At 40.9% G+C, this 17,095-nt stretch overlaps 1 protein-coding gene across 1 annotated transcript in view; it reads right to left on the minus strand.

The window, feature by feature from the left end:
* LOC126238506 (adenylate kinase 7-like) overlaps positions 1-17,095 on the minus strand; it is a 62,695-nt gene that overhangs the window by 13,101 nt on the left and 32,499 nt on the right. Inside the window, exon 4 of the mRNA XM_049947795.1 lies at positions 8,374-8,532. Within this exon, the coding sequence (XP_049803752.1) occupies positions 8,374-8,532 (159 nt within the window). The remainder of the gene's footprint in view (positions 1-8,373; positions 8,533-17,095) is intronic.

Here is a 17,095-nt window from a genome sequence, read left to right on the forward strand (position 1 = left end):
AAGATTACCACTATTTTGTCTTCCAAATGTTTGATTAGTACAGAATTTATATTTGTTTATATGTCAACAACAGAATGTAAGTTATGAAACAATTACTGATTTTGCCCTATAATGAAAGGTACTATCTAGCAATAGTCAAAATAAATTAGAAAATCAATTGCATACATAAAACTATGCAAAACTATGCACAAAATTAGATCTGGTGTTATACTCTTTAAATCCAAGGGCTAATCTCTCTCTTCTGTGAAAATGCAGATTATGTTCACGTATGTTAATGGCAGTTAGTTAAAAATGAAAAAATGAATTTAAGGAGGCAGATGGCAAAACAAGAGGGGAATTAAAATTATCCCACATTGCTTTGTCAGAACCCGATGGGTAGAATTCGTAACTCCATTCATGTAAGTTGACAATTACCTTCCGAATTCTTCAACAGATGCACAGTTAACAAATTGATGTTCCGGGCAAAACAAGCAATTGAGTGTGAGTTGCCCAAAGGTAAACACTGCAGAAAAGATACTATAAGACAAAATCTAAAAAGCCATGCTTACCCTTGGGGAAAGGGCTGAGTATAGAAAGAAAATTTATAATAAGAAACTGAAATGTGTTATATAATTTTTTGAAGGGCAACGAGTCCTCTTAAGGATGCACCCTAAAATTAAAAAAATTGGCAAACTGAATAAGAAGTGGCAATTACTCTATTCAAGGCCATATATAATTTCCAAAATACCATACCCTGGGACATACAGATTAGTCTTTGAGAAAACAGGAAGAGAGAAGGGTCTCCACCCTCACAAAGATATAAAAGCCTTTATAGAATGATGAAGCTAGGTAGCAAATGTTTCATTGGTCACTGAGCTAGGTACTGCAATTAGTTTTAAGGTAGTTTTAAGTTTTTGCCTTCAGCAACCAGTGCATCATCACAGTGCAGAAGAAGAGAATTATGTCGAGAGTAGCAGACACCAAATAAAGAAATGGGCTGCGCCTCGAGTAAACAATTTAGTTGTAAGGTTATTTATACAAAGGTCATAAGGCAAATGAAAAATGAAATATGCATTGTCGCAGTGTATCTCCATGATAATTATCAGTACCTATTTACTGCAGAGTACACATAAACATTTGACCATGAGATTTTACAAAAACCAATTAATTTTCATTGTGTCACATGAAAGCTTGAATAATGACATTTCCAGGTATTTGAGAAAGATAAGCCTACAATGGTTAAAATGTCATTTTCACTATAAGCTACACATGAATTGAAGTTAATACCACTAACACATGATGAAACAACATGGTACGACGTGAATGATTAGTCAGTACACATTATTTCCATGAATCAAAAGTTCCTTGGCTACTAGTCCATGACTGTATGAGCAACATTTCCTCATAAATCATTGAGTATTTCCTTTCTTCTCTCCCAAACAAAGGAGGTGGTGCCAAGCATGGTTAGGGCCAGCAATGCATAATGCTTTAGTCCTCTTTCCAATGTATTTCTCCCAACTCTACCTAAGGAAGAAATGAGTTCCCATAAGTGATAAAAGCCTGTCTATAAAATGAAGCATAAATGTATCATGTGCTTGTATTGTATCATGATAATGTGTATGTAATTAATTTGTATATGTGATGTGAACAAAGATAATTTGAAGCTAACAAACAGACTGTAGCAACAGAATCCAGTTAATGAAAATTTTATAACGTTTTGAAACTTAAGAAATTTATGTTTGTAGTATAAGTGATGGATGGAATCTCAGCCATAGATATAAGCTATCATGTTATGTATATTGTTGTAACACAATACTTGTATGAATTTGCATTAGAAACCAAACTGCATATGAAGAAATGAACTTTAAAAACAAGCAGTTTATACTATGTCTTGGATGGCTATATGTGTCTTTCAAGTGGGATGACATGAACATGCATGTGATATGAAATAATTTCTGAGTATCATGGCTCACAATGCTTGACACATTAACAAGTGAACTATAGTTGTTCGGGCCAGTACTTTCCTCTTTGACGGGCGCTGTTGGTTGAGGTTCTCTCTGCTGAAAATGTGAGTACAATGGGTAATAATGATGCCTGGGCCATAAAAATGGAGATCTTCTGCGACAACGTTGGATTTTGAACAATAAGTACACACCCGCTGCACCCAGAATGAAGACAAATGCCATGGAAATTCTTCAGTATGTGAGACTCAGGTGAAAGTGTGACACTCAATGTGAAATCAACACTAAGAAAATGAGTGCATGCACATGTGACAGTAGCAGCTGATATATTGACCATTGGCGACTAGTTCTTTGCAGCCAAATCTGCCAGTGCGCAAGCGCAAAATCTGGCAGCAAGAATGAAGCAAACTGAACATTATTGTTAGTGCGCTAAATTCAAATATGTAATAGGCTATCATTTATATTAAATAGCTGCTCTTTATCTGTTTTGCTAACCTACAATTTACTTGAGTATACTATTATTTTTCAAAGGCAATAACGGCCTACATCTGTACAACAGAAGCCTGTACACAGTATGCTACTACTCAGATAGACAGTCATTAGTTACCACATAGCTAAAAGAAATGTTCAATCCCTTAATCTAGACAGTCAGATAATATGTATAAGGAGAGGCTAATGAAGTCTGTTTTAAATTTCCCTTTGAATTTGTAGGGAATCCCAGTTCTTAATCTACATCAGACAGGAGATTGTTTAATGCAGCTGAACCAGGCAACATAACTGCAGTCAGAATCTTGGCCAAGGAGGCAAAATATACAGGAAAACTATTCTTCCAATGACAATACTGCTAAAATTGATTTTTATTATCAGCAAAAAAACAATTAAGGAGTAAATGTACTAGGAATTGCGTTTAAGCTTTCCAAGACTCTTAATGAGACCTTTGCAAGATGTATAATTATTTACTTTAGGTGGAATTTTTACAGGTTGCTCATAATGAATAATTACATTATTTAATTTAACAATATTGTGAGAAGGAAAGTTGCTACTCACCAATTAATTATGAAAGTCATTTTGTTGTGCCTATCTGCAACTCAGTATCTCTACTATATGCTGAGTAGCAACTTTCCTTCTCACAATATTGTTATATTCCATTCTGGATTTTCCATTGTTTGATTTCATTATTTAATTTATGTCCACTGCCCCACACACGTGCCAGTGTGTGGGTCTGTGCACCTTCATTTCTCACTGAACTCCAGTACTGCAACTGCATTTAGACAGCCAGAGTGTGGTAAAGATTTGTGGAGTGGGGTGGTAGAGGGAGTGGGTACGTGAGTAAGGCAACAGGGCACTCAGAATGAAAATCTGGTGAAATAAAATTAAAAGAAAAGATATATTGCGGAATGTAATCTCTCTATCCATGTCATCCCACACAACGATCCATCACTCCTGTCTAACTGCCAGGTTGGCACAATGTAGCACAGGTGTGTGTGTGTGTGTGTGTGTGTGTGTGTGTGTGTGTGTGTGTGTGTGTGTGTGTGTGGGCGCGCGCGCGCATACTTTTCCATGCTAAAGTGTTTTAAAAAAGATTTCATTCTTTTTGTACCTGTCAGTAACTCAATGCCTCTACTTTGCCTCCTACACGCAGTGTACATTGTACATTGACCGCAAGAAAATTGACACATAGTGTGTGGTCATTAATAAATGTTTTTGCTGCTAACAGGAACAGGAGAGGAGAGAGAGAGAGAGAGAGAGAGAGAGAGAGAGAGAGAGAGAGAGAGTAAGAGTGTCCATAAACCCTTTAATGTGGGCAACTAAATAATAATTAGGTGCACTTCAGAAGAAACTTGGTAAATGGTGTTGTTGTTGTGGTCTTCAGTCCTGAGACTGGTTTGATGCAGCTCTCCATGCTACTCTATCCTGTGCAAGCTTCTTCATCTCCCAGTACCTACTGCAACCTACATCCTTCTGAATCTGCTTAGTGTATTCATCTCTTGGTCTCCCCCTACGATTTTTACCCTCCACGCTGCCCTCCAATACTAAATTGGTGATCCCTTGATGCCTCAGAACATGTCCTACCAACCGATCCCTTCTTCTGGTCAAGTTGTGCCACAAACTCCTCTTCTCCCCAATCCTATTCAGTACCTCCTCATTAGTTATGTGATCTACCCATCTAATCTTGAGCATTCTTCTGTAGCACCACATTTCGAAAGCTTCTATTCTCTTCTTGTCGAAACTATTTACCGTCCATGTTTCACTTCCATACATGGCTACACTCCATACAAATACTTTCAGAAATGACTTCCTGACACTTAAATCTATACTCGATGTTAACAAATTTCTCTTCTTCAGAAACGCTTTCCTTGCCATTGCCAGTCTACATTTTATATCCTCTCTACTTCGACCATCATCAGTTATTTTGCTCCCCAAATAGCAAAACTCCTTTACTACTTTAAGTGTCTCATTTCCTAATCTAATACCCTCAACATCACCCGACTTAATTCGACTACATTCCATTATCCTCGTTTTGCTTTTGTTGATGTTCATCTTATATCCTCCCTTCAAGACACCATCCATTCCGTTCAACTGCTCTTCCAAGTCCTTTGCTGTCTCTGACAGAATTACAATGTCATCGGCGAACCTCAAAGTTTTTATTTCTTCTCCATGGATTTTAATACCTACTCCGAATTTTTCTTTTGTTTCCTTTACTGCTTGCTCAATATACAGATTGAATAACATTGGGGAGAGGCTACAACCCTGTCTTACTCCCTTCCCAACCGCTGCTTCCCTTTCATGTCCCTCAACTCTTATAACTGCCATCTGGTTTCTGTACAAATTGTAAATAGCGTTTCGCTCCCTGTATTTTACCCCTGCCACCTTTAGAATTTGAAAGAGAGTATTCCAGTCAACATTGTCAAAAGCTTTCTCTAAGTCTACAAATGCTAGAAACGTAGGTTTGCCTTTCCTTAATCTTTCTTCTAAGATAAGTCGTAAGGTCAGTATTGCCTCACGTGTTCCAGTATTTCTACGGAATCCAAACTGATCTTCCCCGAGGCCGGCTTCTACTAGTTTTTCCATTCGTCTGTAAAGAATTCGTGTTAGTATTTTGCAGCTGTGGCTTATTAAACTGATTGTCCGGTAATTTTCACATCTGTCAACACCTGCTTTCTTTGGGATTGGAATTGTTATATTCTTCTTGAAGTCTGAGGGTATTTCACCTGTTTCATACATCTTGCTCACCAGATGGTAGAGTTTTGTCAGGACTGGCTCTCCCAAGGCCGTCAGTAGTTCCAATGGAATGTTGTCTACTCCGGGGGCCTTGTTTCGACACAGGTCTTTCAGTGCTCTGTCAAACTCTTCACGCAGTATCTTATCTCCCATTTCATCTTCATCTACATCCTCTTCCATTTCCATAATATTGTCTTCAAGTACATCGGCCTTGTATAGACCCTCTATATACTCCTTCCACCTTTCTGCTTTCCCTTCTTTGCTTAGAACTGGGTTTCCATCTGAGCTCTTGATGTTCATACAAGTGGTTCTCTTATCTCCAAAGGTCTCTTTAATTTTCCTGTAGGCAGTATCTATCTTACCCCTAGTGAGAAAAGCCTCTACATTCTTACATTTGTCCTCTAGCCATCCCTGCTTAGCCATTTTGCACTTCCTGTCGATCTCATTTTTGAGACGTTTGTATTCCTTTTTGCCTGCTTCATTTACTGCATTTTTATATTTTCTCCTTTCATCAATTAAATTCAATATTTCTTCTGTTACCCAAGGATTTCTACTAGCCCTCATCTTTTTACCTATTTGATCCTCTGCTGCTTTCACTACTTCATCCCTCAAAGCTACCCATTCCTCTTCTACTGTATTTCTTTCCCCCATTCCTGTCAATTGTTCCCTTATGCTCTCCCTGAAACTCTCTACAACCTCTGGTTCTTTCAGTTTATCCAGGTCCCATCTCCTTAAATTCCCACCTTTTTGCAGTTTCTTCAGTTTTAATCTACAGGTCATAACCAATAGATTGTGGTCAGAGTCCACATCTGCCCCTGGAAATGTCTTACAATTTAAAACCTGGTTCCTAAATCTCTGTCTTACCATTATATAATCTATCTGATACCTTTTAGTATCTCCAGGGTTCTTCCATGTATACAACCTTCTATCATGATTCTTAAACCAAGTGTTAGCTATGATTAAGTTGTGCTCTGTGCAAAATTCTACCAGGCGGCTTCCTCTTTCATTTCTTAGCCCCAATCCATATTCACCTACTACGTTTCCTTCTCTCCCTTTTCCTACACTCGAATTCCAGTCACCCATGACTATTAAATTTTCGTCTCCCTTCACTATCTGAATAATTTCTTTTATTTCATCGTACATTTCTTCAATTTCTTCGTCATCTGCAGAGCTAGTTGGCATATAAACTTGTACTACTGTAGTAGGTGTGGGCTTCATATCTATCTTGGCCACAATAATGCGTTCACTATGCTGTTTGTAGTAGCTTACCCGCATTCCTATTTTCCTATTCATTATTAAACCTACTCCTGCATTACCGCTATTTGACTTTGTGTTGATAACCCTGTAGTCACCTGACCAGAAGTCTTGTTCCTCCTGCCACCGAACTTCACTAATTCCCACTATATCTAACTTTAACCTATCCATTTCCCTTTTTAAATTTTCTAACCTACCTGCCCGATTAAGGGATCTGACATTCCACGCTCCGATCCGTAGAACGCCAGTTTTCTTTCTCCTGATAACGACATCCTCTTGAGTAGTCCCCGCCCGGAGATCCGAATGGGGGACTATTTTACCTCCGCAATATTTTACCCAAGAGGACGCCATCATCATTTAATCATACAGTAACGCTGCATGCCCTCGGGAAAAATTACGGCCGTAGTTTCCCCTTGCTTTCAGCCGTTCGCAGTACCAGCACAGCAAGGCTGTTTTGGTTATTGTTACAAGGCCAGATCAGTCAATCATCCAGACTGTTGCCCTTGCAACTACTGAAAAGGCTGCTGCCCCTCTTCAGGAACCACACGTTTGTCTGGCCTCTCAACAGATACCCCTCCGTTGTGGTTGTACCTACGGTACGGCTATCTGTATCGCTGAGGCACGCAAGCCTCCCCACCAACGGCAAGGTCCATGGTTCATGGGGGGAGGTTGGTAAATGGTAAAGAACAGAATTAGAAGTGATATCCTAACACAAAGAATTTCTACTAAAGGAGAGAACCAAGTCTGCTCAGTAATTGTCCTGCGAGCAGAAGGTATGGGAAACATGAGTAAGGACACTCAATATGAAAAGCAACAAAGGAAGAAGGTGAAATAAAATTACAAAAGATATTGTGCAATGTACATGAAATGTCAAATTATTCAGTCACAAATGAAGCCACACTTATGATATTGAGCTCTTTGATTCATGTTTTCTCCTACAACTTGTGTGTTTCTCTTTTTATGATGCTTTAATTGTTCTTTTCTGGCATCTGTTTTATTTTTTGTATGTTCTGACTTCTTTTTCTACAAAGATGTGGAAATAGCCTAATCAATTATTTATTAGTGTACCTTTATGCTAATGACACTATAGCTCCAGTGCATTAAAATTAATTTTTTTAACAACTATCACTAATGTGCAACACTAAATACTAAATTTTTCATGTTACCATCACCCTTGTTGCTTGTGAACTTAATGAGATTCTGATTTGGTCTGTGCTCCAGGTGGGTGTCAATTTTTAAAGCCAACTATTGTTTTTAGATTTTGTGTAAAATTATAACCACATCATCTGAGAGCCAAAGGGTTGCAGGCTTCAGCTTGGTTGATGTTTCAAATTTTCATCACTGTGTCACATTTCTTTACCTGCCCAGATAGCCATGCATGTTAAAGTGCCTCTTTTGGAATGGGGATGTACACCACCCCCAAACTGAATCTGCCTGCTGGATTAACAACAAGGGGCACTGTGTCAGTCAGTCTGGATTTGATTTTTTGGCAGTTACCCACATTGCACTACGCAAATATCAGGCTGGTACCTACGTCCCACATCAGCTACACATTTTGTAAACATTTGGAAAACTTGCACTTACTTTGACATCAGCAACACAACACACAAACAGTTGAGGTGCCGGTATTTAGTCCCAGGGGGTAACAGGAAGGGCTTCCAGCCACCCCTTAAATTAACAATGCTAAATCCATATAACCATGCTGACCCCAAAAAGAAGAAGTCGGTGACACATTGCTTTCTGTAATATTTTGGAATATTAACTTCACCCTGCACAAAATCACATATTCCAGTCCAGTATTGATGTCTTAATCAAAAAGGGAAACTATACTACATATACAGATCATTATGTGTAAATAATTTTTTCTACAATCTTTACAGATTTATGTCTTGATTTATTGCGTAAAATACTGTACCATTGGCATAGTAATTATTATATTTTGATGTAGCATACTTACCAGATAATCTATGGGGTCACTAGGACGTATTTGAGCAACCTGCATTAGACCCTTTGTTAGTGTAGGAAATACATATTTCATAAGGTAATGACGCAATGGTAGTGACTGTATAGCCAGCATCTCCTCCTCTTCTTGTTTCATAGCATCCATGAGACGAACCTAAAACAATATTATCTGTACAGCAGCATATTTTTCTACAATACAAAAAGTTTACTTCAACTATGACATTTAAGTTAAAATCCTATTTTCATTACTTAACTTTGAAAAGCCAATGACGTAGACTTCAGAAAATTCATGAAAATGCCAAAGCATTCAGGAACCAAAAACATTACTCAAGCTGTTTTCAGCCTTATACTAAAAAACCGCTGTTGAAGTTGAAAAATGAAAATTGGGGATACTGCACCACCTTCTTTCATTTACTAAATATGTTTCTACACAGAGCATAAATAACATAGGGTTCTAGAAACAGATCTGTACATTTCAGAAATCCTGTGACTTAACATTCCTTGCTCTGCAAATACTATGATTTTAAGGAACATGTAGGAATAACTACAGTTTGAATGAAATGTAAACAACAATTCTCAAACAAAATGACTTTCCATTTTTAGAAGCAAAGGCATACTACACTAATAAAAAAAGGTGCAAAAGCAGATCAATCATTTGTGTGGTGTAGCACATATTGTATCACAAACTGTTTTGAAAGAAACTGAAAATCAATTTCAGTAGTATACAAAAGATTCATCAATAAGTGTGATTACAATTCATCTCTGGTTTTCAAAGAGAAAATTAACTGAAGGCAACAAACTGTTGAGTTAATAGAATAAAAACATTACACAAGAAATGTGTAACAGCCTCAATGGGAAGAACAAACAAGTTTAGAAAAAGCAAAGAAACTTTAATGAGTGGGTTCCAAAGGAGGTCCATAGTGATTAATTGTTATCTCATTAAGGTAATGTATAGGACATGTTCCAATGATTCTGTGGAAAGGGAAGATCTAGGGGATGATTATAATTACACTTGTCATTGAGAAAAGCATAAATAAGGCATCAACTGGACAGGATTGGGAATAGACTGCCCAGGCAAGTTCAATGGACATTCTCTGTAAAACATAGGATGTAAAAGTTTATGAATAATGGGCCAACACCATGGGCAATAACAAGAAAGGAGCTCTGATTCTAACAGGCAAAAAGTATTAACATAAACAGAATTCTGCTGAAAGGCAAACTTAGAGTAATGTGATAAATCCATACCCACAGTTAGTAATGCAAGTTTCTAAAAACAATTTACAACAAATGTTTCGGACTTGTAGAACCATTTGCATAATCTTGTCAGTCATAATGACATGAACCCAAAAAGTGGAAAGGAGAAATCATATCTGAGATGGACCTTGTATATGCATGATACTCAATATACTGTATAGGAGAGTCTTCTAGAAAACTTATGTTATGATCATTCTGATGAACTCTTTTGGTAGAAAATAATTTGAAGCTGACCATAAAACTTAATTTTCCTTCCTGTTTAGTAACATGAGGTCTCAAATAACCTCATTTTTGTTATTTTGACAGGAACTTAAAATCCTGAGTATACCTGGAAACTTAAGAACAGACTGCTGAAAAAATAAAACCTTGCTTATATCCATTTCGCCCTGATAGTTGAGTGTTCAGCCACTAGTGAGCATCCAGTCCTACACTTGTAGTCCGATTGTCATTTTTTGGTTGAGGTGTGTGACATTCGATATCACCATTACTGTGTGCAGTTTTGGATATTCAAGAACAAAACACACACTTTCAGTCTCTCTTCTGTGTTATTGTTTAGTCCTGCATCTTAAAATGGTTATAGTGATACTACATTTTCGACATTGACTCTATTGGCTCAGACAGCGAAGAAGACTGCAACGTTACATCATTGGAGACTAAAGAGTGATGATGGTTCATCAGGTGACTGACAAGTGATCACCAGTGTTATGAGCTAGGTATGTGCTCCAGACAGCTGCTCCAAGATTCACATTCACAGGAAACCAATGTGGAATATGTGATTTGACTTCATACGTACATGATTAATTCTGATACAGTTGTGAAAATTATTTATTTCTAAAAATGGAAGTACAACCTGGTTCCAGGACATATATCCCATCATCAACTGCATATTAAAATATGAACCCACAAAGGATGCATAACTGAGGTTAAAAATAGCTTAAAATATGTTTAAATAGTGCTCCCCTGGTACATGACATGCACAGGATATCCTCTTCAATCTGAGGCCTGCCAGAAAGCCTATCACAGTGGAAGACAACTTTCTGGACTTACGGGCACACCATACACAGATTTGCATGAAGATAGAAAGTGCAAATACATGGAACATGTCTCATAATGTGAATTAAGATGTAATATTGGAGATAAAAGTTTTAGTTTGACATTACAAAAAATGGAAGAGGAACTGTACATTTACACACATTAAGCAGTCTTTTTGTTATGAAAAATGAGGTCCAACTTAAAATGAACACATTTCACAACATTTCATTTTTGTAAATGTACAGTTTCACTTCAGTTTTCTGAAATTCTAAACTAAAACTTTTATCTCAAACATTACATTTTAATTCAGGTTATGAGACAAATTCCATGTATATTCACTTTGCTACAGACCTGACAATGACAACAAAGTCTGTTAAAACCATGGTGGCAATCACACAATGCATCAGCAACAGCTGATATGGTGCTACTCTTATATACTGTTATGGCTTGTATGGCAGCTTTAGACAGCCTCTGAGCAGTGCATTGAAATCTTGCACACAGCTGTCAATAACGTAGTCTTCCATATTCTAAAATCAGAGCTGTGGAAGTCACCTAATGTATGGTAATGCTATTGTGAGTACATTTTCACTGGCAGAATTAGCATATTCCATACACAAACTGCATGTTTTCATCCCATAGAAATGGAGATATTTTTCCCAGCACCCAGATTAAATGATAAATTAAGTAAAATGTTTTTAAACTACAAAGAAAAAGAGGGGGAAGAAGTTATTTTAAGCTTTTTTGTTTTGTTTTTCATGCCACAAAAATGTTATATGCCACAAAAATGTTATATGCTCCCGAAAAAGAAATGCTCAGCAGTAGTTGCTTTCTGGAGTAAGTGAAGAATACTAGTCAGAAAAAGCCATTGTCTTTTGACACAAGTGACAGCTGTCACTGAGTGACGTAAACCATAAATTTGAAGAGCTGGAGACTATGTTTATTTATTTATCTTTATTCATCCGAGGATCATCTCATGATGATACAGAATATGTATGCATAAAATATGCAAATCAATGGTGCAAGATATACTGCTGGCAAGCCAGGGAAACTTGTAAAGCCTGCTGGCCTCATTGCTAATCCAAAATTATCCTCTAAGGTCCAGCAGGTAAAACTCAGCCTTAAAATCATACACCAGAATCTTGGTGGCCTTAGAAATAAGCATAATGATCTAGATGTAATTTCACAGATTGACAAACCCGATATATGAGTTGTAACTGATCATTGGTACAATGAAGGTCTGATTAGCATTAGTCAACCACTGTGTTTGAAATTCTGCACAGCCTTCAGTAGAAAAGACAAGACTGGGGGAGGTGTAGCAATTTTCACTGTAAATGAAAGTAATTTTAATGTTATTGATGTGAGTGCCTTCTGCTTGGGAGGAGTCTCAGAATTTGCTGCAATAAACCTAAAATCGGGTAGAGATAACATAACAGTTATCGGTGTTTACAGGCCACCTGCAGCAAATACAGATACCTTTTGTGTAAATCTTTCTGACTTGCTTGTATATATAGAGACAACATTTTCTGAGCCAAATGGTCATGTAAATATTATAGTTACAGCGGATATAAATATAGATTTATTAACAAATGATGTCAGCACCAAAAAGTTACATCACCTGTGTGATGAATTTGACCTGACCCCACTCATTCGAGAACCCACTAGAGAAATTGGCAATAGTAAAACATGTCTTGACAACATAATAACAAACATGACGCACCTATCCCACAGTGCATCAGTTTTAAAACTAGCCATCTCAGATCACCCTGCAGTACAGCTTAAATTGGAGCTCCATGAGGCCCTCATTGTCACCACAAAGCAACAGTTAGTAACTAAAAGAATAATGTATAATGATAACATAAATAGACTAAACTGCATGCTAGCACAAATAAAATGGTTTGAAAATAATAGCGTGTCATATGATAGCTTTGCTGCTGACTTCTATTACTGCTTTGATATCACATGCCCAGTTGTAATAAAATAATAATAATAATAATAATAATAATATGAAAAAAAATTGGGTAAATAGTAAGGTCACTGAAGCAAGGGAAAAATTAAAACTACTCCACAGTGCAATGCTCAATAATAGAGAGATTCCTGAGCTAAAGGAAGCCTTCAAAATACACTCCTGGAAATGGAAAAAAGAACACATTGACACCGGTGTGTCAGACCCACCATACTTGCTCCGGACACTGCGAGAGGGCTGTACAAGCAATGATCACACGCACGGCACAGCGGACACACCAGGAACCGTGGTGTTGGCCGTCGAATGGCGCTAGCTGCGCAGCATTTGTGCACCGCCGCCGTCAGTGTCAGCCAGTTTGCCGTGGCATACGGAGCTCCATCGCAGTCTTTAACACTGGTAGCATGCCGCGACAGCGTGGACGTGAACCGTATGTGCAGTTGACGGACTTTGAGCGAGGGCGTATAGTGGGCATGCGGGAGGCCGGGTGGACGTACCGCCGAATTGCTCAACACGTGGGGCGTGAGGTCTCCACAGTACATCGATGTTGTCGCCAGTGGTCGGCGGAAGGTGCACGTGCCCGTCGACCTGGGACCGGACCGCAGCGACGCACGGATGCACGCCAAGACCGTAGGATCCTACGCAGTACCGTAGGGGACCGCACCGCCACTTCCCAGCAAATTAGGGACACTGTTGCTCCTGGGGTATCGGCGAGGACCATTCGCAACCGTCTCCATGAAGCTGGGCTACGGTCCCGCACACCGTTAGGCCGTCTTCCGCTCACGCCCCAACATCGTGCAGCCCGCCTCCAGTGGTGTCGCGACAGGCGTGAATGGAGGGATGAATGGAGACGTGTCGTCTTCAGCGATGAGAGTCGCTTCTGCCTTGGTGCCAATGATGGTCGTATGCGTGTTTGGCGCCGTGCAGGTGAGCGCCACAATCAGGACTGCATACGACCGAGGCACACAGGGCCAACACCCGGCATCATGGTGTGGGGAGCGATCTCCTACACTGGCCGTACACCACTGGTGATCGTCGAGGGGACACTGAATAGTGCACGGTACATCCAAACCGTCATCGAACCCATCGTTCTACCATTCCTAGACCGGCAAGGGAACTTGCTGTTCCAACAGGACAATGCACGTCCGCATGTATCCCGTGCCACCCAACGTGCTCTAGAAGGTGTAAGTCAACTACCCTGGCCAGCAAGATCTCCGGATCTGTCCCCCATTGAGCATGTTTGGGACTGGATGAAGCGTCGTCTCACGCGGTCTGCACGTCCAGCACGAACGCTGGTCCAACTGAGGCGCCAGGTGGAAATGGCATGGCAAGCCGTTCCACAGGACTACATCCAGCATCTCTACGATCGTCTCCATGGGTGAATAGCAGCCTGCATTGCTGCCAAAGGTGGATATACACTGTACTAGTGCCGACATTGTGCATGCTCTGTTGCCTGTGTCTATGTGCCTGTGGTTCTGTCAGTGTGATCATGTGATGTATCTGACCCCAGGAATGTGTCAATAAAGTTTCCCCTTCCTGGGACAATGAATTCACGGTGTTCTTATTTCAATTTCCAGGAGTGTAGTTTCCAAAAACGTGTTAACTGTTATAAACACATACATTCTATCCCCTGTAGGTCCAGTGTAAGAATAGGCCTGAGGTATTCCTGCCTGACATAAGAGGTGACTAAAAGGAGTCCCTCCCCCTCAAGGGGGTAGTTTGCACCTGCGTCCGGAGATGAACGGTTGAACGACTTACATTTGTGGCGATTTTGGTTTTTCGCTTATTCTGATTTCTTCCTTCCTCTGTTTGTTTCCTTTCTTTGTCCTTCCCCCACTACCACTGTCTTCCTTACTTTCTACCTTGCCTTCTTCTCCTTGCCTTCTTGTCCACCCTATGGTCTCCGCCTCGGCGTTGAGACAGTCTGTCCTTTCTTTCCCTCTCTCCCTTTTTTCATCCTATTCTTCTTTCCTCGCGTGCATGCCTGAAGGCTGACCCATGTGTTCGCATGCATAGCCGGTGATGGGGTAAAGTGTAATTCCCCGCCTTGGGTAGAAAAGTAGGGCCCGTGTGTACCCCCTGGTAAAGGCCAGGCTCGAGGATGGGTGATTGCCCGAGCTGACACCTTCCGACCATGCTGATTAGTCCATCCGTCCATTTCTCGGGAGGTGTGACCTGAGGTGTAAACATTCACCTAAGGCGGGTGCGCCCTCTGAGAGGGTCCCCACAAGGAAGGAGTGCGCCATCGGAGACACTGGATATCATGGGGGATTCATCCACAATGGATTTCTCTTCTTCTTCTCTCTCAACTTCTGCACAAAAATGGAAACTTGACCAGCCACCAGTGACAAAAGTACTACCACCTGCCCCAAAGTTCCTCGTAGTTTCTAGATCTGAGGACAGAAAGGATTTTTTATCTGCCAACCCTTTCGTTATTCAGAAGGGCGTAGATGCCACAGCCGGACCTGTCAAGTCTTGTACCAGGATGCGTAACAGTACCTTGTTGTTGGAAACTGAGAGCGCCTTTCAGGCACTAAAACTCCTTCGGGCCACACTCCTGTACAACCTCCCTGTCCGGGTGGAGGCTCACCGCACTTTGAATTTGGTATCTACTAGATCACTCGACATATTGACTGACGAGGAGATTCAGTCTTTCCTCGCTAAGCAGGGTGTGACGGCTGTCCATAGGGTCATGAAAAAGGTTGACTATGACCTTGTACCGACCCGAACACTGTTCTAGACCTTTGATAGTTTTCAACCATTGCGCATCAAAGAGGGCTATGAGGTTATTTCTGTTCACCCCTATGTACCTTCACCTGTGCGCTGCTACCAGTGTCAGTACTTTAATCACACCCACCAGTCTTGTTCTAATATGGCTACAGCCTAGGTCTTCGTGACAAACGAATCTGCTCCAGTCCGGAATCCCTGAACCATTACACCAAAAACCTGATAACAGCTTTCGCATCCCGCAACTACCCTCCCAACCTGGTACAGAAGCAAATAACCAGAGCCACTTCCTCATCCCCTCAAACCCAGAACCTCCCACAGAAGAACCCCAAAAGTGCCCCACTTGTGTCAGGATACTTTCTGGGACTGGATCAGACTCTGAATGTGGCTCTCCAGCAGGGATACGACTTCCTCAAATCCTGCCCTGAAATGAGATCCATCCTTCATGAAATCCTCCCCACTCTACCAGGAGTGTCTTTCCGCTGTCCACCTAACCTTCGTAACCTCTTAGTTCATCCCTATGAAATCCCCAAACCACCTTCCCTACCCTCTGGCTCCTACCCTTGTAACTGCCCCTGGTGTAAAACCTGTCCCATGCACCCTCCCACCACCACCTACTCCTGTCCTGTAACCCGGAAGGTGTCCACGATCAAAGGCGGAGCCATGTGTGAAAGCACCCACGTGATTTACCAACTGACCTGCCTACACTGTGAAGCTTTCTATGTGGGAATGACCAGCAACAAACTGTCCATTCGGATGAATGGACACAGGCAGACAGTGTTTGTTGGTAATGAGGATCACCCTGTGGCTAAACATGCCTTGGTGTTCGGCCAGCACATCTTGGCACAGTGTTACACCGTCTGGGTTATCTGGATACTTCCCACTACCACCAACCTGTCAGAACTCCAGAGATGGGAACTTGCCCTTCAGTATATCCTCTCTTCTCGTTACCTGCCAGGCCTCAACCTCCGCTAATTTCAGGTTGCTGCCGCTCATACCTCACCTGTCGTTCAACAACATCTTTGCCTTTGTACTTCCGCCTCGACTGACATCTCTGCCCAAACTATTTGCCTTTACAAATGTCTGCTTGTGTCTGTGTATGTGCGGATGGATATTTGTGTGTATGCGAGTGTATACATGTCCTTTTTTCCCCGTAAGGTAAGTCTTTCCGCTCCCAGGATTGGAATGACTCCTTACCCTCTCCCTTAAAACCCACATCCTTTCGTCTTTCCCTCTCCTTCCCTCTTTCCTGATGAAGCAACCGTTGGTTGCGAAAGCTTGAATTTTGTGTGTATGATTCTGTTTGTTTGTGTGTCTATCAACCTGCCAGCACTTTCAATTGGTAAGTCACATTATCTTTGTTTTTATATATATTTTTCCCACGTGGAATGTTTCCCTCTATTATATTCAATTACGTTTGTTATTGTCTTCCCCCATGAACCATGGACCTTGCCGTTGGTGGGGAGGCTTGCGTGCCTCAGCGATACAGATGGCCGTACCGTAGGTGCAACCACAACAGAGGGGTATCTGTTGAGAGGCCAGACAAACATGTGGTTCCTGAAGAGGGGCAGCAGGCTTTTCAGTAGTTACAGGGGCAACAGTCTGGATGATTGACTGATCTGGCCTTGTAACATTAACCAAAACGGCCTTGCTGTGCTGGTACTGCGAACGGCTGAAAGCAAGGGGAAACTACACCCGTAATTTTTCCCGAGGACATGCAGCTTTACTGTATGATTAAATGATG

The sequence above is a fragment of the Schistocerca nitens genome, chromosome 1 (genome assembly GCF_023898315.1).
Source record: "Schistocerca nitens isolate TAMUIC-IGC-003100 chromosome 1, iqSchNite1.1, whole genome shotgun sequence".
Taxonomy (NCBI): domain Eukaryota; kingdom Metazoa; phylum Arthropoda; class Insecta; order Orthoptera; family Acrididae; genus Schistocerca; species Schistocerca nitens.